We start from the raw sequence: 23,057 nt of genomic DNA, 5'->3' as shown, positions 1-23,057 counted from the left end.
TGGCTTAGGAAACGCTCCCCGTGATGGCGTGGTTGGCTGAAATAAAAGCGTGTTGCTCTGGGATAATTACTGCTCTCAGAGAGTTGTGCTTTGCAGCTGAGCTTCCCCTGGGATTTTCGAGAAAGTCTAAATAAGTTAGGAGCTGAACTCTCATTGATTTCCTAAGCCTACTTGAATCCTAAGTGTCCCCAGACATTCAGCTCACCTAAGAAAACACATAAAAGACAGCCCTTTTGACATGTTCGGGCTTCAAATCGTTACAGCTCTGAAGAGATCCTTGAAGACATATTTCCGTCTCTTTGAGTTTCAAAGTACTGCGAGGAATACCAGCCCATCCCGCCTTCTGTCAGTACAGAGGGGATGTTCAGTGTCTTCTCTTCACAGTAAGTTGGTTATCACACATCAGTCAAGCAGTTCATAAACAAGTAAGAAGAGGGAAAACTTATTTTTGGCAGTATTTTGGACATCCCTCCAGCCTCCACGGGAAACAATTTCTGGCTCCTCTGCCTCTTTGCTCTCGTAAGGGTATCATGTTTTGAAATGAGCATCCTTTATCACCCAGCTCCGATGTGTTGGCCAAGCTTGGGGAAAAGACAGAGAGGAGCAAACGTGGCTGAGAGAGAAGCAAACGTGGCTGAGAGAGGAGAGGCCATGGCAGGGTACCAACAGGGAGATGGGAGGGAGGAGGGAAGGTAGGGGGCAGCATGGTGAGCACTGAGCTGGGAATTGCTTGCACACTGCCTCCTCATGGACCTGGTCCAGCTGGAAAAGACGATGTCCCCATATCTATTTCCCTCTTTTTTTTTTTCTTGTGCAGGGTCAAACCAACCTGGCAGCTGTTGCCAACCCCAGTCATTTAGAGATCGTGCGTTGGTTTCTACAAAACTGTGTTCCTGGTGGAGAAATGATTGATTGTGCTGGGCTTTGTTTGGTTTTGTGCTCCAGGCTCTCTGCTCCCTCCTCTCCCTGCGAGCTGCAGCTGAGGGGAGACAGAAAAGCTCTGTAGGAGGCCTGGGGGTGTCTGCAGAGAGGAAGAAGGGCAGGCAGCCAGAGGCTAACACAAACAGTCCCGAGGTTCTTGGTCATAGCCCCTGTTGCAAGCTCAGTTTTCTGGAAAAGAAAAAAAAAAAAAAAGAAGAGTTGGCAGCATCGCTAGCTCAGCTGTGTTCTGGGGGAAACCAGAGCTCATCCAAACAATTCAAGGGCTTTTTTTTTTTTTTTTTTGGATGAGATGTTGTATTTGATGGCTAAATGAGATCTTTGGTTTGTCTGAAGCACTGCCTTGGAAGTCTGCTGTGTTTTGGTTGCACATTTTTTGAGATGTTTCACGCTGTCTGGATTACAAAGCAACTGGGTTCCCAAGAGGAACCAAAGATGCCCCATTGACCTCATGTTTTTTACTGTGAACTCTGAAGTCCTGTGCCTGGTTTTTATACATTTTGTTTAATGGACAGGAGGGAAACAAAGTGAATGAAGGAGGAGACACCACAGGGCTGGGCAGGGACAAGAAGATGCTGACGCCTGTTGGTCTGAGCATCCTGGTGAGCCGTATCCGGGGGTGACAGATGTCAAGAAGGCCAAATGTGAACTTGCCGTGCTGTTAATTTTCTCTCACCAAAGACAATCATAAAAGGGAGAAGGAAAGCTATGATGAAAAAGGGGAAGGGAAAGACTTCTTAAACCAAAAGGAAGGAAGAGACGTCCAGCTGCTAAGGGCAGGGGCTGGCAGTGCTGGTGGGGGCTGTGATGGCCGTGCTGCATCCCGATGCCATGAATACATGCTCCATGAGTGACCTGCACAGAAAGAAGACACTTCTTCCCTGCAATACATTGGGTGCTTTCAAAAATCTACAGGAACGTTGGGCTCCAGGCCAAAGCCATTACTGTCTTTACCACCAGGCAAGTTGGCACAGGAAAGAGGAAGCAGAAGGAGCAATTCATATCTCGACCAGTTTCACTGCACGTGAGAAGGCAAAGACCTGGTGGGTGAGGACAGCTGGTGGAGAGAAAACAAGCCAAAGGTTGAGACAAATCCACTGGGGCTGGTAATGTGTAGGGGATCAGGATGGGCAGAGCGAAGGAGGGACTGCAAACCTCATCCAGATCTTCTTTTAGAGCAGCAGAGCAGGAGATGTTGTGGGGCTTGGAGGGAGATGCGGTCCTCTCAGAGCCCAGCTGAGCCCAGCAACCACTGCTGAGGACTCCCTGAGGCCTTCCACTTCTGCACTGGCTTCCTCAGCACTTGGACACTCTTAAAAAGCTGCTTGGTTCTGCTTTCAGTGTCTTTCTCCTGCCAACAGACTTCTGCAAGAATTACTGCATGCCCCCTTGCAGGCCCCTATTGCCTTCCTAGCTCTTCCTCTCCTCTTCACCATGCTAGTTGAGGTGCTGCCTGCTGATAGCACCTGAGTGGATGTTGCCTTCAACAAGATAAAATGGACAGAGGGGTTCCTAGGTCTCCTTGTCTACAAACTTAGAGGAACCTATTCCTTTCTTGAAATTTCTGGATGCCAGAGCGCCTGATTGCACCAGGGTTACACTGACTGAAGTGCCTTAAGGTTTTCACTGTGGTTAAGAGGATTTTCTGGTTGCATTGACAGTCACACCAGCACCCACCTGGTTCCTGGACTGAAAGCCCACAGTCATGAACAAGGAGCTGAAGGTCTCTGAAAAGTGAGTATGTGGGTAGGATTTATGAAGGGACCTTGTCAGAGCTGATGCTCTGAGTGGGAAATCACTGAAACTCTTTTGAAGAAATAAAGAAGGAAGGAGGACACTTAAAAGCTGTCCTTGGTTGGGGGTGAGAATATGTTGTTGGTCTGGCTAATGAAAAGGTCACAGTTCTTTTTCCACACTGGTATCTGCCTTTCCTGGGCTGGAGAAAGGTGCGGGTAGAAGATTAGGGCTCCTGTGGCCCAGGAGTCTGGGCACAGACAGCCAAGTCTTCTCTTCCTCTACAGGAAGAATCAGTCACATTTGCCTTTTCAAATGAAGCTGCAGTGTGAGGTTTGGTTGGTGGTGCTCCTCAGGCTTCACTGTGCTTGCTGGGAGAAGACATCCAGGTGATGTTTGGAGGTGCCACTTCAATGTAGGATTTGTTTTGCAATCTTAAAACAACGTTGAGCTGCACACCCAGAGACAGGAGAGGTAGTTTTGCTTCTGATCTGCAGAACATGCAGAGTGAAAGGGAAGACGTGTGGAGATAGAACCACATCTAACACAAGAGTAACAGCGCCATTTTGCTGCTGCAGATGTTCATGAGGTTAACATGGATTAGCCAACATCAAAAGCGAGAACATTAAAATTAATCAGGGCACAGGTCTAAGCAAATAAAAGGTGGTGTTTTCAATATGAATATGCACATCAGCAAGGGATATCAGCCAAACTAAGTGGTGTCCAGGCACAGAGGGACTGGGCAAAGAAATCTTTGGCATCCATCACAGCTACCAAACCCTACCAAACCTGCTCCTGTTTCTTCACAACAGGGAAATCTGGGTATTCCAGAAGACTGGATACCACCAAATGCAGCATCCATCATTATAAAGGGGATGGGGGAGACTCTGGGGATATACAAAGCAGTCAACCCAGACCCCAGCCTTGGAAAATAGCCTGAAATAAATCATCAAACAATTTGCAATAGTGCAGAGGCTATCAAGAAGATGGGGATGAACAGCAAGAGCTTTGTGACAGACGGGTGTTATTCTCACCTGTGACAAGATGGCAAAAATCTGTAGTTAGGGTAAAAGTGATATGTCACATAGCTCACTGTTAATAAAGCTTTTGGCGCCGTATCACATGACAGTCTCATAAGCAAACTATGAGAACACAGCCTAGCTAAAATCATTAGCAAATAACTGTCAACAGTTTGCTATCAAACTGGAATGATCTATTAAACAGGGTCCTCTGTGGCTTGCCTTGGCTCCGGTATGATGCAATGTTTTAATTACCGGTTTGAATGACGGATTAGAGAATAAATTCATTGAGCTCGCAGGTGACAAATGGAGAGGATCTGCAAATCGGAGAATTCTGAGTGACTCCGATAAATCTAAGCGACAGTCTGAGAAAGGGGATGTAATTTAGGAAGGACAGGCACAAAGCTCTACAGTTAGTGTGGACCCGTCATCTGCACAAAGACAGGATGAGGAAATCTCCCTTGCAGCAATCTGGCAGAAAAAGAAGTTGCGGTGGCTGTTATAACAGATCACAAGTTTAACATGTGTCAAACAGGGAAAAAATTATGAAAAAGGAGGCGGCCTTGTTGGAACTCTGTAATCCAGGGAAAAGTCTTACACATTGGACTGGGAAGTGTAAACTGGTGTGTGACGGGATGAGATCCTTCCAGTCTCTTCTCCAAAGGGAAGGTCTGGGCAGCTCCATTCTCCCCACTTTTTACTTCAGGGTCCACAGAGAAGCAAAGGAACTTTTAGATAGGATCAGAAAGGTTTCCTAGCATCTAATGTATAGAGAAGAGCTGGAGAACTGCCTCCAGCATCAGCAGCATCGTTATCAAGATGCATCAAAGCATGATAGAAAAATGCTGTCCTCAGCATCTCATTGGTGTCTCCACTGGGGTTGGAGAATCAACTCAATCGCCTCTTCTGATTCTCTCTGTCTCCTTTCTGTCATTCCCATGTACCCATTGTGGGTGCTGGTTCCCCTCACAAGAGCAGAATTGTGGTGTTCAGGCTTGACTTTGCTTTATCATAGAATGGTTTGGGTTGGAAGGGACCTTAAAGATCATCTAGTTCGAGCCTCCCTGCCATGGTCAGGGACACCTTCCACTAGACCAGGTTGCTCAAAGCCAAATATATAGCAACATCCAGCAGCAAAGGTGACCCAAAGATGCTCTTCCACTGATATCATGTAGGAACTTTGCTCCAAAGGATGTTCAACCCTCAGAACACCTCCAGGGTTCCCAGGATCTCAGCCAACAGTAAAAACAATAGTAGTGCTGAGGCAGTGAGTGGAGAGACAGCTCTGCATAATGGTTTTCTCCTCCTTCAGCTGATTTCTCACCTTGGCAAATCCTTAAGCACCACACAAAGCATTGTCATCATGCATGGGGATGACAGGGGTTCAATCTTCCTTGGTCCACCAGGGCCAGGAAACAGGCTCTGGCTCTGTGCCCAAAGCTCACAACAGCTCATCCGGGACCTGCCTCCAGCTCCAGGGCCTGCTCCAGCATTAGATGTTAATCAGCAATTAGATAACGTGCAGACACTGCTCCTGGGAACAAGAAACTCCCTTCTGCAGTCTACAGGAAATTAGTGTAATAAAACTTACTGCAAGATGTTCCAGGAGAAGAAAGCGATTTTATCATACAAAATTGCAAACGAAGTTGATTTTGCCCTCTCACACTCGTCTTTATGGATTTAATTTGAGCCCTGTCTCACAAGCACCAACATGTGTGTGCCCAGATGATCTGGCCATTGTCAATTGTACACCACGGGTAGCCAAGAGATGACAACTATGCAGTTCTCATCATGCCTCCAAGGTTCTTGGCAGAGCACAACAAACTGGTTTTGAGCTTGCTTTTTACTGCCCTTAAAGAGAGGATGCTGTTTTGGCTCCTTTTCCTTTTATTTTGCCCCTCTTGAGTGAAATTCCTGAATCTCGCAGTTCTTTTGTTTTCTTTATCTTCGTGTTTTATGGCTCCCACCCTGTTTTTCATCCTCTGGAGACTCTTATTTGAGGTCAGTTTGTTCCTCCTCTTCATTTCAATGAAGTCAAACACAGGGTGCTTTACAGAAGTCAACACATGCCTTTCCTTTTAACCCTTGCTCTGCTGTTTCTTCTAGGTGCTTTCACACACTTGCACATTCCCACTCCTGTGTCTTTCATACCAAAATTAGCATTTCTACTACAAATCTCCACAAGCCCAGCACTTTGCCTACAGCTTCAGCATGGTTTGTGCAGCCTCCTTGGAGCCTGATGAATTCCTCCTTTACAGAGAGGCACATTTTTTGGTGGAAGGGATGGGGAACGGCCTGAAAAGACTCTTCCCTACCCAAAACAATCAGGCGATGAGGTCCCTGCTGTGGGAGAGGAGATGCCCCAGGCACAGGAGCCTTTGCAGGTCATTGCAGAACCTCATTGATGGTCCAAATGAGGCCAGGACTGGAAATAAGGCTACAGCATGGGTCCAAAGTTCACCCAGGAGAAGGAGACGGGACTGGAGATGGGTATACCTACTACATAGGTCAAAGACCATCCAGCAGACAGGGTTGGAGATATGGTCATAACCTGAGTCCAGTAGCTGTCATGAGGCCAGAAACAGTGATGGAGACAAACTACCTACAGCACAGGTCCAAGGTCCATCCAGGAGATGGCCGGAGATAGGCACACACAGCATAGTTCTGGTAAAAGGCCCAAGCTTGAGCTTCAATGTGGCTCCTGGACCCATGGGAACCACCTGAAGAGAGATCCCTGGTGAGACTGGTCAGGGCAACAAAGGCCTATGCATGCACTTAGGGCATGACAACACAAGCTCACTTGTGGAGGAGTCAGCTTATAATTCTGGAGCACTCCAGAGGAACCTTTCTTCTGTGGTACCCTGGTTGCTCCAAACATGGACACATCTTCCAGCACACTTCCAGCAGCCTGGAGAGATCTCAGCCACAGAGTTAAACTTTTTTTCCTGAGTAATGACCCCTGCCTAAAGCTTCACAATTATTTTCCTGTCAAGCCCAGAATGAACAAGCAAGGCAGAGGGTGAGTCATGCAGGCGCTGGAAGGAGGAGGTGTGAGAATACCGATTTCTCTGACACTGACTGAGCATGCACCAACCAGCGAACCACCTTCACCTTAACGGCTCTGGGAGGGAAGAAAAACAGAAAGGTTGACGTCAATCAGAAATGAAAGTTCATAAATCTGAGGGCCTGACTGCGACTGCAGGTTGTGGTTAAGCGGGCAGATGAAGGTTCTATTTCAGGACGACATACCTGGTGATGCACCCACATTTTCAGGAACCTCAGTAGCTCACTGAAAGCTATCTCAAGTCTGTCCCCATGGTCTGCAGTGGAGAATGGCCTGTCAAGGTGATAGAGGACATTGAGCTATTCGGCACCGTAGAAAGCAAGGAGGCTCAAAGAAGTAACTGTGGCTTGGTTTGCCCACACAAAAACCTGTGTTTGGGGCATCCTTGGATGATCCAAGAATGTTCCTGAGTGTCTTCTGGGTAACTCTGATCCAGAGCAACCAAAAGGGGCTTCAGGTGGAGAAACATCCAGGGGTGGGATGATGGGGAAGGGCTGGCATGTGAAGTCAGTCCTCTCGTTCAGCCAGGTGGGACAGGATGGTACGAATAGGAGTCTTGGAGATGGTGCATTATAGCTCCAGTTCTCTTTGCAGTGTAGGAGGCTGTGGCAGCACCTGGGGCTTGCTGCCTTTAAGTCATGGACCTTTATGCCATGACTACACTGTGGTAGACTGCCCTGGACAAAGAGACTTGTCTGTCTAAGGGGAAACATACCTCGTAGCAGGGATGGAGATCCTGGGCTCCTGTTCTTTCAGGCTAGAGAACAGATCATGTCCTCCCAGTCCTCTGCTCTGCCAAACTGATCCTCCACGTTTTACACTGAGATAGCTTTGGCAGGTGGGACAGGACTCATCCACTCATCCCTATATTCTCCAGCAGAAGAGAAGTCTGAACACTTCTCATTTCCAGAGAATGACATAACTATTGAAAAGAAAGGACTTTGTCCCCTTCCTGTGGCATCTATGCAAGGCGGTTCGGGCAGGTTTGCTCCACAAACCAACTCTGTTCCACCAACTGGGGAAACACCCCATTTGCAAATTTGACCCGGGTTTAGGTGCCTCACAGACGCCCACGTGCACAACCCCGGCCAGGCTCAGGAAGTCTCACCCAAGCCCTGAAACAAAACCGTGGCGGTGAAGGAAACCGTCCGCAGGCCACCTGGCTCCACAGAAGCTGAGCAAGCTTTTAGTGGGCCCACGTTTCAAGCTCTAACTCCCAACGTGTCAGTTCAGCCCCAAAGCCTTGCAGACCTAGTCATTCCAGTTCTAATTGCTGCACCCACCTCTTGACCCATGAAGGGAGCTGCCATAGTCTTAATTTCCTGATTTTAAGACCAGCCACTCCTCCCCAGCATGGAAGCAAACCTTAAACAGTTACTCCAGCATCAGTTTGCTTTATGATCCAGCTTCTTCCTTATCTCCTTTTCCCTTAAGGATGTTGTTGTCCCTGTGTCTACCTTTGCCCAGCACGGACCACATTCTTCCTGCTGGACTCTACCCCTGCTGCCTTTCTTATCACTTCCTTCTTGTGAAGAGGCATTTTTTTTTGCCTTGCATTCACAGTATGAAGCCAACGGTTCAACGAAGGCCTCCAACGACCTCCAAACTCACATGATGAGGCTGGAGCATTCAGCACCGTGTTTTGCTATGTGTTGGTCTAGAAATCCCTGCCATCGGAGATGCTGTGTTGAGCTTTGTGGTCTGCTGTCCCACACCATAGCCTTGGTAAGGAGGTGGGAGACCTGGGGTTAGACCAGCAAGCTTTCAGAAGGGCTTCCTTACCTGGTGCATTTTCCACCATAGCTCATTGGTCCACAGTTGCTCTGCCCGCCTCTCCCTTGCGCAGCATCCTGTAATTAATGTTGTCCTTGCCCAGCCATTTCAGTAGTATCGGTACAAATCCAGATGCTGTGGTGAGTTGTGTCCCATGTGACTCTTAGGTCCTCTCTCTTCCTTCCTGGCAGCAGAGTGAGCCTCTCCAGGAAAGACTGATCCCGATAATGTTAAATTTGTGTGTGGGAGAACAACAGAGAGCTGTAGGCCTTTGTACACTTCTCTGGAGGCCAGGGGAGTGTAAAGACACTGGAGGAACAGGAGAGCTGAAGGCATGCAATGCCTTCCTGATACTCAAAAAATAAATCTCAGGTTCTGCACCCCAAAGCAGAGATAAATGCCGTGAGATTGCTCACACATAGGCTACAAAAAGCCAAACTGACTCTTATGGGCACAACATGAACTTGGTCTGTTGACCAAGTTCACAGGGTTCTTGTGAGTGTATCTGAATTACAGTTGCTCAGGCTACCGCAAAGCTGAAACTTCCCAGTTTTTTAGTATTTGATTTCTAAACCAGCAAAGGAAACAGTCCCAGCAGCCCGTTCCAGTGGAAGATATGAGACCACAAAAACACACCACTCACAATCAGTTCCTGCTAGATTAACCGGCAATGACAGATGAAAATAAGCCATAGGAGAGACAAGGGAACTGGGGTTCTGCAGGCACAGGTTTGTTTTCCAAGTAGAGGATTCTGAATGCGCTCTGACAAGACAGAATCTGGAATTTCTCCTGACATGCAGTTGCTAGGAAATGCTGATTCTGCAGAATTAAACCCATCTGTGGCATACAGATTTTGTCAAACCTGCTTGTTTCTTGCTGGTTCAACAGCCGTCTCCTCCATTCCCAGGCTTTCTTGACAGCCAACTCCACAGGGTCCCTCCCCCAGTTCCCTGCCTACAGCTCATTTCTGTGGGACCTACTGAATCTGTGTGTGGTTTGGGCTATCTGGGCCACTCCTGCAAACCTTTCTGGTGGACCTCCCTATGCTCTGAAGAACAATCCTAGCAAGCAGCCCAGGCTGCCCCATGCCACCCCAGCTGCTGGGTCCTTGTATCTTCAAGCTTCCCAACCCTGTATGTCTATTCCCATTTAGACTCTGGTAAACACCTAGGGAAGTTTGTTCCCTACACGCTCGGGTCTTGCATGCAGGGGGCTTGTGCATGCACGGGGTCTTGCATGCAGGAGATCCATGCTTGAAAGGGGTCCCGCACCCAGGACTTTGCACATGCAGGGCATGTGTGCCTACAGGGTGGTTGTGAATGAATGGGGTGCGTGTAAGAAGGGAATCTATGAATGAAGACACTAGGGGGGGGGGGGGGGGGGGGGGCATGAACAGAGCAGATCTCGGGGGGCTGCACTTGAAGAGGGCTGTGCATGAGCGGGATTCGGCATGCAGGGACCCCTCCTGCTCCTGTCTCTTCCCTCAGAGAGAGGACCCGAAAGGGAGGTGGAAAAAAGCCTTTGGGGGGCCAGGGAAGAGCTGGTTCTGCCCCTGGGGGGCTCCCAGCCCCTCAGCAGGCCAAGCGTTGGCACTCCGAGTCGCCGCAGAGACTACCCCTTTCCCGGCCCCCGGTCTCCGGAGCGGGGAAACGAAACCCCGGATCGGCCGGGAAGGAGGTGGAGGGAGGTGGCGCAGGGCGCGGGGGCGGCCCGCGGGGCGGGGCGGCTGGCCTTTCCCCACCCCCGGCTCCCGGCCCTACTCGCCAGCCCTGCGCGTAACCAGCCGCCCTGCGCATCTCGCTGGCCCCGTCGCCCCACCATGAAGGCGCTCCTGCTTGCTGTGCTGGCTGCGGTGCTGTGCGTGGAAAGAGGTAAGGCGGGGGCGGGGGTGAGGATGCCCCCGGCCACCACCGCTTCTCTCCGAGATCCCCCGGTCCTTTCCCAGCCCTGGGTTTGGGAGCAAATTTGGGGGCGGGGGGGGAAGAGGGTGCTGCGTCTTGTAGAGTGGGCTCTGGAAGTAGGTGGTTTGCGGGGGGGTTGGTGAGGGTTGCAAAGGGGCCGGGGGGGGTAGAGCTGAGCCGCGCCGGCGTTTGGCGAGAGGGTGGAGGGGTGTCTTTCCAAGACCTCCCTCGCAGCAGTGTCCCTCTTGCAGCAGGAACTTCAGGGTTTCCTTGCCTGTTGTGTATAGGTGTGCGTCTCCAGCTGTGCATGTAGATATTTTGGAGCTTTGCCCAGTTACAGCTCGAACAAAGACCAGGGCCAGCTCCGCTCCTCCTTTTCGGCGCAACGAGCCGGGATAACGGCCCTGAAATGGGCTGAGATGCAGCCGAGGGGAAGGAGGGTTGGGAAGGGAGATGGAGCCCAGCCCCGGCAATGGCTGATGGAGCAAAGTCTGAGCAGAGCCACTCGTGATCCTGGCCCCTGCCGCCCCCCCCAGCATCTTTCGGGGCACGCTTCGGTGGCCAACGTGTGGGGAGGTGACCCCCCCCCCAAGGGACCGTGCCCTGTGGAGCACATCTTGGGGCTGCCACTGAAGCTGGGGAGACCGGGCTTCCTGTTGCTGGGCGTTAAACTGCGAGTTTTCCAAGTCTCAGGGTCCGCAATCCCCGCCTTTCCCGTCGACTCCATTTCTGACTATCCAAACTCCACGGGGCCGTGCAAAATCCCATATTGTTTCCATATGTCGAGGCTTGGAGAAGCCAAACAAAGAGCGAACAGGAGAGTTCTGGGCCCTCTGGGCCCCTGCTCAGGAAACACGGACCCTTCTTATGTCCTGAGGACACCGGTGAGAAGAAACTAATTGTTTGCTGCCCTTCCCGTTTCCCCCTCCCAGTGGGGTCCGGGAATTGACTGGCAATCCAAGCATTGGGTCTCCATCAGAGCCCAGCTGGCGTGCGTTCAGTTCCAGCTGGCAGGGTGGGCTGTCCAGACCAAGGCAGGAAGGGGTTTCACTCCCCCCCCCCCCCAAAAAAAAACCCCCACCCACCTTTCAGCTTTAAAGTAAGTTTTTAGCCAGGCAAAAGGGTTTATTGCAGATATCTTTATCCCTAAACACTTCCAGTACATCCAGAGGCTTTTGCAGAACAGCTTTACCTGCTGCTCAAAGTGCCCTGAAGATCTGATTTATGGTCTATAAGGATCCTGTCAAAGAGCGATGGAAAGGGAAAGAGCGTTCAGCGTAGAGACCGAATGGAAGAACTGCCGAAGGAACAGCATTTCCCCCCAGTGCTGCTGAGCTTCAGAATGGGCTTTTAAAGGCCTTTTTTTTTTTTTTTTTTTTTTTTTTTTTTCCCTTTTCTGCATTGCTCTTTGCAAGAATGGATTGAACCTCTTATCTGAGGAATTCCCCCAAATGAGCCGCTCTGTTTTGGAAGCTCTTTGTTCCTTGGAGGAGCTGAGCAGCAAACAAATAAACACATAAATTCTTCGCTGTATTTTCTACTTGGTGAAAACGAGGCTTCCCTTTTGCATTGTTCAGTCTTGGGCTTTTTTTTTTTTGGCTTTTTTTGTTTTCCCCTTTTTTGTAGCCTTGAGCTCCGACTCTTCGCTCTGTCTCCACCTGCCTCAAATAATTCTGTCCCCCCTCTTGTGCCTTTTGTCTAAAACACTCAGCCCGCGTCCCCTCTTCACTCTGCAGTGGGTTATTTAGTTATCCCTTTTGCTGGGGCAGAAAGTGGCACTGGTTATGGCGGCGTATTTCCTCTCTTAAACTATGTTGAAAGACTTGCCTCTCCTGGAAAGATTCTGTCCGTATTAAGACAAGGGGTAATAGGTAGGTGTGACAAAGGAGAAACACGGGGACAGGTAGGAGGTGCTGTTGTAGGAGTGTTGATTTAGTCAAGGGGCAGAGAATTCCATGCCCAAAGGTGCTTTTATGTGCATGTACAAATATTTCTGATGTGTTCATACCTGGAAGCTCTAATGAATAGCCCTGCACTACTCGACTCCTATGTTCAGCATAGGGAGCAAATGCATATGGGGATGTATGTCCTGCCATAATGCCCACAGGAAGCCTCTAATCCACTTCATTCCTGGTTGCAGACGGGTCTTTTGAAATGGGATGAATCAGTTTGCCTCCTCAGTTTGCCCTCAGGGTGGTTGTAAGGAGAAAGGTTCCAGACAGGTCACCTGAGACTTGAGAGCAGAAGCATGGTGGGGATAAGGGAGCAGGAGAGAGCTGGGCTTTACTCTGAGGTCCCAGATGGCCCAGTTTTTGGTCAATGAGGTCAAAAATGCCACCCATGGAAATGCTCTGAGGGCTCAGCAAGGGACAATGGCAGCCTGTAGGCTCAATGTCTGGCTCTGTCCTCCCCCTGCTCTCCTAGATCCCAAGGCGAGGTCTCCTGACGAATCTCTTCTGGAGCTTTTGACTCAGCGGGTGGCCCTGTAATCCTGGGTGCTCTGTGTAGGTTGTGGCTGCTGTGTTGGCTTGCTCAGGTAACTCCATGGGTCGTTGGAAGATTGATGATTGTTGGAGGATGTATGAGACAGTGCAGGAAGTTCTTGCTTAGGGCCTTGTGGGGTTGGCTTTGTCTCCAAAGCAGAATCATCTGGCTGCCCTGATGTGACATTCAGGATCTCCCACTAACCTGCTTTAATCCGTTTCCCTGAGATTATGGTTTTGTTTTCTTCCCCTGCCTTGGCCGTGGCTGCTCAAAAGTCATTCCTCAGAGCACAATTACTATTTTTTTTCTCAATTTTCCTGTAAAAAGCTTTTCTTGAGAGAAACAGGATTGAGAAGAGCCTCAAGGGGTCATAGTGGGACAGCTGCTGATCAATATTTGTCCAACTTGTTCTTCAAAATACTCCATGTCAGGGACCGTTGATCCTCCGCGAGCTCTCCCAGGGCTTCACTGACTTCACCTCCGTAGGATAATCTGTTTGTGGTGGGGCTGTAAGAGGTGGTAGGAGCAGGAATGATGCTGCCTTGCACTTCCCATCCTGAATCAGCCCATGCTCTGTTTTGCATCTTGTAAAGAAGAGAAAGGCAGTGCCTCATGGAAGGGCTCGCCAACTAAGTGCTCAAAAATCGGAGCCTGTGAAGTATTGGGATCAGACCTGATCTGTCTGCATATATAGGTCAACAATTGCAGCGTGGATGTGATGTTCTTGTATGTAAAATAGAGGGAGGATCATCCATCCACTGCAAAGTGCGTATGTCCCTGCCGAGACACCAGTACCGGCCATTTCTGCAACCACTTCCCACAACTGAATGCTATTTTCCGATCTTGCCATTTCTTGGGGAGACCTGAAGGGTGTGGGAGGGGAGCCAGCTGGTGCAGTTCATCCTGCTGCTGTAGGGTAGACCATTTTAGGGGACCTACCATGGAGGAAAGCATGGGTTTTTTGGCCATCCCCCTGCTCCAAATAAAAAAGCTTGGTTGCAGATTCTGCCTTCATAGGGCTAGGACTCCCCAGGTAGCAGGACAGTGCAAGTCAATGCAGGTCTTGCTGCAACGCTGGGATTTCTCGATCTGAGAAATCATTTCCACCACGTGCACTAGCTCAAGCGTAGCCAGAGCTTTGTGCCCTGCCACCATAGGCAGGTCACGGAAAGCCTGAACCCATGGTCACGCCTGGAGCAATTCCTATCAGCGTCCACGGTAGCTGAGCAGAATAAGCCCAAATCTCAGGCTCCAAGTTGCAGGCCTGAACTTGCCTCTGTTCACAGAATCACAGAATTGTAGGGGTTGGAAGAGGCCTTCAGAGATAATCTAGCCCAAACCCCTGCCAAAGCAGGGTCACCCAGTGCAGGTTGGACAGGAACGCATCCAGGTGGGTTTTGAAGATCTCCAGAGACGGGGATTCCATACCCTCTCTGGGCAGCCTGTTCCAGGGCTCTGGCACCCTCAAAGGAAAGAAAATTTTCTTCATGTTCAGACAGAATTCCCCATGTTCCAATTTGTGTCTGCTACCCCTTGTCCTGTCACCAGGCACCACTGGGAAGAGTCTGGCCCCATCCTCTTGTCACCCACCCTTTAGCTATTGCTCAGCATTGATGAGATCCCCTCTCAGTCTTCTCTTCTCCAGGCTGAACAGCCCCAGGTCCCTCAGCCTTTCCTCATCAGAGAGATGCTCCGGTCCCTTCATCACCTTTGTAGCCCTTTGCTGGACTATTTCCAGTAGTTCCCTGTCCTTCTTGAACTGGGGGGCCCATAATTGGACACAATACTCCAACTTGTTTAGTTTCAAGTTGGCAGCTGTAGCTTGAACCTGCTCTTGGTGCAAACAGGACTGTGCCATAAAGTACCAGGACCAGGCTGACCTGTGGCGGTATTGAGGCTTTAGCTGACAGTTGGTTCTGCCAGGAGCTTGAAATATATCCCTTATGCTCAAACCCTTCACTTGTCCAAGTTTTGGGGGAAAAAAACCTATTGTAGATTGATACAGCTGGAATACCAAGTGTGGCCATGGCCAGGTGTGCGTGTCATGTGTTAGAGGTGGAGATCATCAAATGAGGAGGTCTTCCTACCAGCCCTTAACCAAACTCTTCCTTTCCCTTGCAGCCCACACGCTCGTCTGCTTTTCATGCTCGGATGCATCTTCCAACTGGGCCTGCCTGACACCTGTCAGGTGCGGGGAGAATGAAAACCACTGCGTGACAACGTATGTCGGAGTGGGACTCGGTGAGTGGTGACAGGACCTTCTCCTCCCCTTCTTGGCTGCTCTCCTGGGTCACCTGCCGAGCTGCAGGAAGGCTTTCCTTCCTTTGGCTGGGAAAAAAAGGGGAAAGTTCGGCTTAGCAGCTGAGTGTCAGACCATCCCAAGGGAATTTTTACAAGGGACGTGCTGCCAGATGGAGTCACATTGAAGCCCACGTGCCTGCACTGATGCCAGGAGTCCGAGGGGAATTTTGGGGTGGGGGCTGGGAGTTGCTGATGAATAAGTGAAAGGGTGGAGGATGCTGCAGGATGCTGCAGGCTTCCTTTGTAGGAAAGCTCCAGGGTTGCCCTTCCTGCTTTTGCCATTTGCTGGGATTGTCCATCCCCGAGTCTCACCTTGGCTTCTTTGCTCTCTGTGGATGAGGTGGGGTTGGGGGGAAGGGAGATTTGCAGGTTTCCTCCCTAAGTGCCAGGACAGATCTGGGGGAGGTCTGTGCTTCCCGGCTGCTGCTCCCGGGCTGCTCTGGCAGATCTCCTGGCTCCATTGCAGGGACCAGAGCCCAGCCTGGGTTGTCTCACCTCTCCCTTGCAGGAGGGAAGGGTGTTGCACGCCTGAATTGCACAGTCTGCAACGTGGGTGGGCACAAATGGAGGCCGGAAGCTTTTATAAACCTGTTGTTTTAGCTCTCTGCTGCTGGTTTCCTCTTTCCTGCTGCTAAATGTGTGCTGCACCTCTCTCGAGTGCTCTGTGTGTCCCGTGCTCCCCGTCTCACTCGAGGAGTCCCTGGGGTCAAGCTCGAGTGGGATTGTTGAGATTCTTCACCAGAGCTGTAGAGGCCAAACATTGGCCCACGGCCTGGAAGAGAGGTGTCCCTGGGGTGTTGCATGGACGGTCTCTAGAGTCCGTGTGGGAGGTTGTCGTGGCTGTTCCTTGAGATGTGTGGGCTGGCTGAGATTGCTGTCGTAGCCTGACACCGAGAAGCACTTCAGCCTCTCCATGATACCTGTGTCTCTTCAGCTATTTCAGTGCTGTTACTTCCTTTGCAGAGCAGGTGGAAAGCCGAGAAACGTTATAAACCCCATTCCTTTGTGTTTTTCTTCTTTTCCTCCTGCCCCAACCTAAATCCAGGCAGCAAGTCTGGCCAGTCCATCTCCAAAGGATGCTCTCCCATTTGCCCCAGCGCTGGGATTAACCTGGGCATAGCGGCTGCCTCCGTTTACTGCTGTGACTCCTTCCTCTGCAACATCAGCGGTTCCAGCAGCGTGAAAGCCAGCTACGCGGTCCTGGCCTTGGGGGTCCTCGTTAGCTTCATCTACGTCCTCAGGGCTCGCGAGTGATGGGGCTGGCCGAGGAAGAGCTGTCTTCCACGGGGTGTCGCGGGTCTCATTAGCCAATATCTTCTCTGTCGCTGTCTGCAAGGAGATCCTCTACTTCTCAGCAGGTTTCCAAGGTGGTTGTTTCCCAGACTTTATGCTCTTCCAGCATTGGAGACCTGGGTGGTTTGGCCAAGCTGTTCTCCTGTGGACATAACCCCACTGCACTCTCACACCTCCTTGGCAAAGGTGGATCGTTTTGAAAGGGTTTCTGCTTTTATACCTAATACTCCCCCCCTCAACCCTCTCGTTTCTAAGGTTGGTTAAAACAAGGCTGGGACTCGCCGAGAACCGATTAACCCCAGATACCACCCGGTCAAGTGTTCAGACGTTCCTGCCTCTCGCCTCTGTGGAGGTGCCTGGCACTGGCGTGCCCCCAGCACATGGATGGTCCGGGCACCGGGAATGCATGACCCGAAGGGAGACACATTCCTGGCCCCTTCAGCTGCAGCCTCTTTTTATAAAATCGTTGCGTTTCTTCCGATCCTGGGCTAACTTTTCTGGAAAACAAATGACGTGTACGTTGTCCCTCCAAGCTCTGTAAGTGCCAGACCTGAATAAACATGCTCCTGTTGTTTCCTGAGGTGGGACGTGTGCTGTGTGTATTTCCTTGCTCCAGACTGAGAGATTAGGAATGCTCTTAGAAGAAACCCAGATATTATGCCTGGCACGAGGGCTTCTTACCCTGTCAAGCAGCTTTTCAGTGCTTCATCTCAGCATTCCTTCCAGTTCACCTCTGAGCAGCAAGTCCACCTCCCTGTCCCTGTCCTTTCTGATAAATACACCTGGGCCAGCTTGTTTCACCTCTCCTGAGAATCGCCTTTTCCAGGTGCATTTTAGTGAAAATTGCCAGTTATTGGGGTCTGAGTCCACCCCATTACTCCTAACGGAGCAAGCATGCTGGGAACAGGACCTCTAAAAATTAGTCTGCATGTTACAAAGACTTGGTGCCTCGATTTCCCCACTTTGGACTTGTGATGGTGATAGACAGTAACATCGATACGTACATGGTCAAGGGCAACAGGTCTGGACTTGCAAAATTTAGTGAAGTCAGAGGCAAAGATACCGATACTCAGATCTTTAAGTTCAACTTGCAATCCCCGGCTGATGGTGCACATGAACTGCAGAAGGTGACTCCACCACCAAACCTGCCACTCCTGCTGTCCCTCAGATCCCAGGATCTTCCCAGCTCTTTGGGCAGCGTTGCTCCTGGAAGTTCTCGGCCATCCCCTGGGAGATATATCCTTCTGCCATCTCTTCATCGTGCTGGTTCCCTACCTGATATGCCTACCTGTGGACCTGCTAGACACAAGCCAAAATTGACCCTTAAGATGGCAGCTGAAACCTTGCTGTCACTTCTGCTGATTGATCAGAGGTGCACTGGGCTCTTTTTTTTTCTCAAAAATGAGGTGTAGCTTTGGCACTCTTTAGCCGTACCCTCGTTGAATGCGGTTTTCCTATTTTGTCTCAAAAAACAAGCCAAAAGCCTCTCAAGCTGCACACACTGTTCAATTATACCTCTGTCCCCACTTAAATGAGTGAAAAACAGCCTATTTTGAAAGATGTGTGCAGACGTATAGAAATATTTGCAACAAAAGTGGTTGCATTTTTTTTTTTTCCTTCCTTCTCCCTGTCTTTTAATTAAAATGACACGGATGCTAGTGACAGCCTTTACAACAGGAGGGACTGGTCAGCGTGACGTGGCCCGCAATTAGATGAGGAGTTTGGTAAGAATGCATTCCTTGTCTCGGTCCTCAGATGTGCCTTCCTCTGGTTAATGCATCCTCCCTCACCTGCTGGGACCACAGGGCTTGAGATGTGCCACAGACCTCTGCTATGCATGTACAGCACAGGGAAAATTGGGGAAAAAAGTACTAGAAATGGGGTAAATATTCCCTAGTTTCCCTGTGTCTTCCTCCCAAAAGGGTTAGAAACCTCATTTGCAGGGTTAATTTCTTCCTCCCTACTCTGAGTAGATGCTATAGTGAGACCAAGGCAGCACCAGAGTCCTCTGCCTTGCAAGTAATGGGGCTGTAACTCTTTTTCTAACCACCTGGTAAAAGGTATCTTGGTTTTGGACTCAGTTCCCCTCACAACACCTCTACTGTGAGCCAAGAGCTAAACTTAAAAGCCATCAGTGTAGCTGTGTCCTAATGCCTGTACACGCCTTGACGAGGTCAAACTGGACAACCCCATGGGCTAAAGCTACGAGCAGGGTTATGAGACCTGGTTGCCTCATCCAATGGCCAACTCCTTCCTATCTCGGCGTTTTGGAGTTTCATCATACCAAGGACTTAGTTATGCAAGGGAGAGAGGGCTGACGGGAAGAGCATTCAGCAGGCTACTTACCCTATACAAATAACAAGTTATATTAATGGTATTGCCAGGGGACAGATCTGAAGGTCAGTTCACACGTGTTCTTGAGCCTATAGATGATGGATAAATTGCATATGGAGATTTATTTTTTTCCTCTTCACTCTTTTTGTCTTTCCTCCTCACGTGCTGTATTTCCGTACGCTTAGTATATGGAAGGGGAGATATTTCCAGTTTCTCCTTTCAAATACATGTAGCAAAGATCTCTGATAGATATATATATGTATTTGGGGGAGAGGGAGGGTACGACACCTTGTCAAATGCAAGAGATGTTATTCAACAGTTTAATCCCAGGCATCGTATGATCAGTTCTGCCAACTCTCACAATTTCTGGTTCTGCTATAGATTTTTTTTTTGGGGGCCCCAGATCCCCAGCACCAGAAATCATGTGAGAGGCTTGGCTGTTGTAAAGCCCAGGAGTGAAAGGCCTGAAAATGTGCAGCCATAGTAATTAAAAACATAAATAATAATAAGAAAATAAATATCAAGAACCCAGCATTTACAGAGCGTTAAAACTGGTGGCTTGTTAAACCAAACGTCTGATTTGGACCTTGAGGGCCATGGTGGGACACCCCTGAAGTGCTTTGAATGTGTTTACATGGATTGTGGAATTAAGAGGTTGAAATCTCAGCAGAAAACTCAGATCTTCACCTTTTCTGACAAGACAGGCAGTTACAAGGGGAGGCAGCTTTGCTCCGTACAGGTGTGAAACATCCCGGAGCAGTTTTCACTGGGAAATGAGAACGGCTCAAGTCAAAACCCTGCCCATTTTGGAGCACGCTGGTGAGAAAATGGTTTCTGTGCTTCTGTCCTGAAAATGGCTGTATTTCAACGGCAGCTGCTGCCGTCTACCACCACGCCAATGTCGCAAGGGCTCTCATTTTTTGTGTATTGTTTGTACATGCTCAAAGCTTACTGCGGCACCAGCCCTTTCCAATCGAGTTTGCTGGGTTTGCTCTTTGGAAGCAAAGGAGGACTTAAAAATGAAAAAAGTTCTTCCAACTGTTTTTGAGATATTTTTTATTTTTTTTTTTTGTCAAAAGGGCAAAATTTCTTCTTTTGGACAACACAAACCTGATGTGACTTCCTTGCACAAGGAAGAACAAATAAGGCCAGTTGCTTAGTCATTACTCAAAGGATCTACATTGTTACTCGAAGAATGCCCTCTCTTGGTATTAATTTACTCAAGTTAATGGATTATTTGGAATGACTCGCCTCCCAGGGACCTTATTTGCCATGAAGGAGGCTGTGGTCCCACCATGCCTGCAGGAAGCCTGGTAGCTCTGGTGTGGGTGGCTGTGTCTCCCTGCTGGAATGAAGTATAGGCATCCATGCTCATCTGTCTCTGGGAAAGGCAGATGTGATGCACATCTGGGTGCTTGGAGGTTTATCACAAGCCCTTCCTGTGATCCCAGTGCTTTTGCACCCTTAAGCTGGGCTGTGCTTTCCCTGTCCTCCTCAGTGGTAAGGCATTGCAGGTCTCGGCTGTTCGGGATGAAGGTGGCTCTGAATCCTTCCTTGATCCTGGAGGAGTTATTTCGCCCCTGGAAAGCTGCTCTCTGAGGCTATCGAGCTGGAATGGTGATAGACACACCCGAATTTGCATCTTGGGAGCGACAATGGTGCCCAGGGAAGCAAAGCCCTGGGTCGGTCCTGCCATCTACTGGCTTTTGCTGGACTTGGTAGAGACGCTTTGAAGCCCAATATCTCACAAGTCAAGGAGGAACCGTTAACACATGAAATTGCGAGTAGGGAGCCAAGGGCGAGCTACCTTTAATCAGATAATTGCATGCAAAGCAGGGAACCAGGGGCATCAGGGACAGATTGAATGTTTTAATTTGGCCAGCTTTGCTCTGATAGTGTAAATTGAGGCTTCCCAGGTCCAGTGTTTTCCAAGGGATAACTTTTTCCAGCCCAAACCCTACTGTCTCATCAAAACTGAAACACTTCACGACAATGTAATAAAGTCCAATAAAGAGTTGCAGAAAAAACATATTGACAGGTTTTATTTCAGCTTTGTTGGATGATCTCATTTCACTGAGATGGTTACATTGAAACGTTGATTTTACTAATACATATATGTGAAATTTGTAATTGTGCATTAACTTTATAGTAACAGAATAATAAGAATAAACATTGATTCCTTTAAATCTATTAACATAAGTATGTGTAGTGTATGTTACATATTGTTTCTTATACTCTAATAATAAATACATGGAATTAATAAAAAAGGTACACTTGGAACAAAATTTTTGGATGCTTCTGCAGATATTGCAGATCTTACCTCTTTCTTTGCGTGAAAAGAAAGTGCTTGGGTTGGATTCAGAGCCCGGGGCTGGGGGTTGCAGGCCAGTCAAAAGGAGGACAGGCATGAGGCTGAGTCTGTAGACTATAGGGAGGGATAAATCCATACATGCCATCTCAAGGCCATGGGAATATCTTCCTGGTGATGGATAAAGAACAGGGATTGTCTTTGCCTTCAATAGCTGTGCTCATAAATATCGTTGACTTGCCCATGACCCGACTGGGAATGGAGATGGGATTTGTCCTTTGAACCTGTGCTCTTTCTTGTTGGAGAGGGTGGCTATTTTGGGCATATAATGGCCCCTGTGTGGGTGTCTGTGGGCAGCTGCTCCTCTTCCCGACCTCCCCAGGGCTGCCGTGTTGCAGGGGCCGCCCTGACCCCTCTCCTGCCTGTGGACAGATGCACACATGGACACACAGACATAGGGCTGGTTGCTCTGGAGACTCCCCCCTTGCTCTCCTGAACCGGGAAGCGTTCATGCTGCTTTGCAAAGATGTGTCATTCTAATTTTTGTTTAAAGCTTTATTATTTTTTGGGAGCCCAGTTGGATCCTGTGTGAGAAAGGGATTATGTTCCCTCAGGAATGTAAGATAAATGCAGAATAACAGCCATGGGCTCTCAGGAGTTTCTTAGGAACAGCCACAGGCTGCTTGAAACAAAGACATATGAATATCTTTCCTTTCCTCTGGATAACCCCAAACTGGACTATCTTCCTCCTGGGAACGGATCTTTTCCACTGCTTTCCCTTCTTGCAATCTGTATTTTTCAGCCTTGCTTGTAAGTGTTTTTGGGATGGGAGGCCTCAAGGTGGGGACAGGGAGTATTTTGGGGACTGGAGGGCATTGCACAGCATGTCGTGACAGAAGGAATTTGCCCCCAAGAGGCTACACCTTCCTCCTACCTGGTGTCCCCCCACGTCCCCACTCCTGCTGCTCTTTGGGGACCCGTCTGTCTCTCGACAGGCCCAGGATGGGCTCTCCCACATTTCAGGTGTTCAGAAAGTTCAGGGAAACGGTGTCATTTCACCAACTCTAAGAGAGGATTCCTTTAATATTTTCACTCAGAGGTAACAGCTTTTCAGTTCCTTAAGATACATATTTCCAGGTGAGCCTCGTGAAGAGATTTAGTGATGCAAAACACCTGAAGGTATTTCTGGAAACCAAACAACATGGGCTGTTGCCAGTGTTTCTGTTTCAGTTGGCTCTGCAGATGTTTTTCACTGGCATCCCAAGGTCTTGTTGATCAACTCAGGGTATGAGACACCACGTGCTAGCAAATGAGTCTGGAGTAGAAGAATTCCTGCCTCCCCATCCCTCACCTTTTCTGTCCCTCTGGACATATCTCCACTCTAGCCATGGCAAACACAGGTTTTGGAGGAAGAAACAGCTCTGGGGTTGGAGCGGAGTCTCCAGAAAATGGTTTCATTTGCTAGTTTTGATGTGGAGGAGTCAAGAAAAGTGTGTAGGTAGACAGCTAACAAGATAAAATTTGAGTGGTGCTAAAGGAAGAAAAAAAATTACTGAATCAAGAGCTCCACCTTCCTGCCAGTACTAACCTTCACTTTCTCCCCGTCTTGTTCCTTTTCTCCCCAGTTCATGGGTATTGAGGTCCCTCAATGGGGAGCAAGGGCACCTCCAGGTTGCAATGCTGACCGGAGCAGCAGCCAAGATGGGAGGAGGGCTGGAAAGATGGGAGGTGCTTTGCGTGGCTGTGGGAACATTCCAATCTTATTACTTATCATCTCTCAAGAAAAAAAGAGATTCCAAACAATGTGCAATGTACCTTGGTCTCCTTGGGTTTGGTGATCTTTGGCCCTTCTTGTAACACAGGGACATTTGGCCATTGGAGCCGCCATTCAATTAATAACTCCTGTC

At 49.3% G+C, this 23,057-nt stretch overlaps 1 protein-coding gene across 1 annotated transcript; it reads left to right on the top strand.

Annotated features, from left to right (window-relative positions):
• The first annotated feature begins 10,297 nt into the window (after positions 1-10,297).
• On the top strand, positions 10,298-21,032 carry LOC141463079 (lymphocyte antigen 6E). The gene is made up of 3 exons (XM_074145322.1): positions 10,298-10,400; positions 15,036-15,155; positions 16,261-21,032. The coding sequence occupies exons 1-3, from the start codon at positions 10,349-10,351 to the stop codon at positions 16,467-16,469; spliced, it is 381 nt and encodes a 126-aa protein (XP_074001423.1). The 5' UTR covers positions 10,298-10,348; the 3' UTR covers positions 16,470-21,032.
• The last annotated feature ends 2,025 nt before the right edge of the window (positions 21,033-23,057 follow it).

This window comes from Numenius arquata, chromosome 3 (genome assembly GCF_964106895.1).
Source record: "Numenius arquata chromosome 3, bNumArq3.hap1.1, whole genome shotgun sequence".
NCBI classification, from domain to species: domain Eukaryota; kingdom Metazoa; phylum Chordata; class Aves; order Charadriiformes; family Scolopacidae; genus Numenius; species Numenius arquata.
This window is presented reverse-complemented; position numbering and strand designations above follow the sequence as displayed.

Coding starts and splice junctions, on each gene's coding strand:
- LOC141463079 (XM_074145322.1), top strand. CDS start 10,349: ATGAAGGCGCTCCTGCTTGCTGTGCTGGCTGCGGTGCTGTGCGTGGAA. Junction 10,401..15,035: donor GGTGCTGTGCGTGGAAAGAG/GTAAGGCGGGGG, acceptor TTTCCCTTGCAG/CCCACACGCTCGTCTGCTTT. Junction 15,156..16,260: donor GTATGTCGGAGTGGGACTCG/GTGAGTGGTGAC, acceptor ACCTAAATCCAG/GCAGCAAGTCTGGCCAGTCC.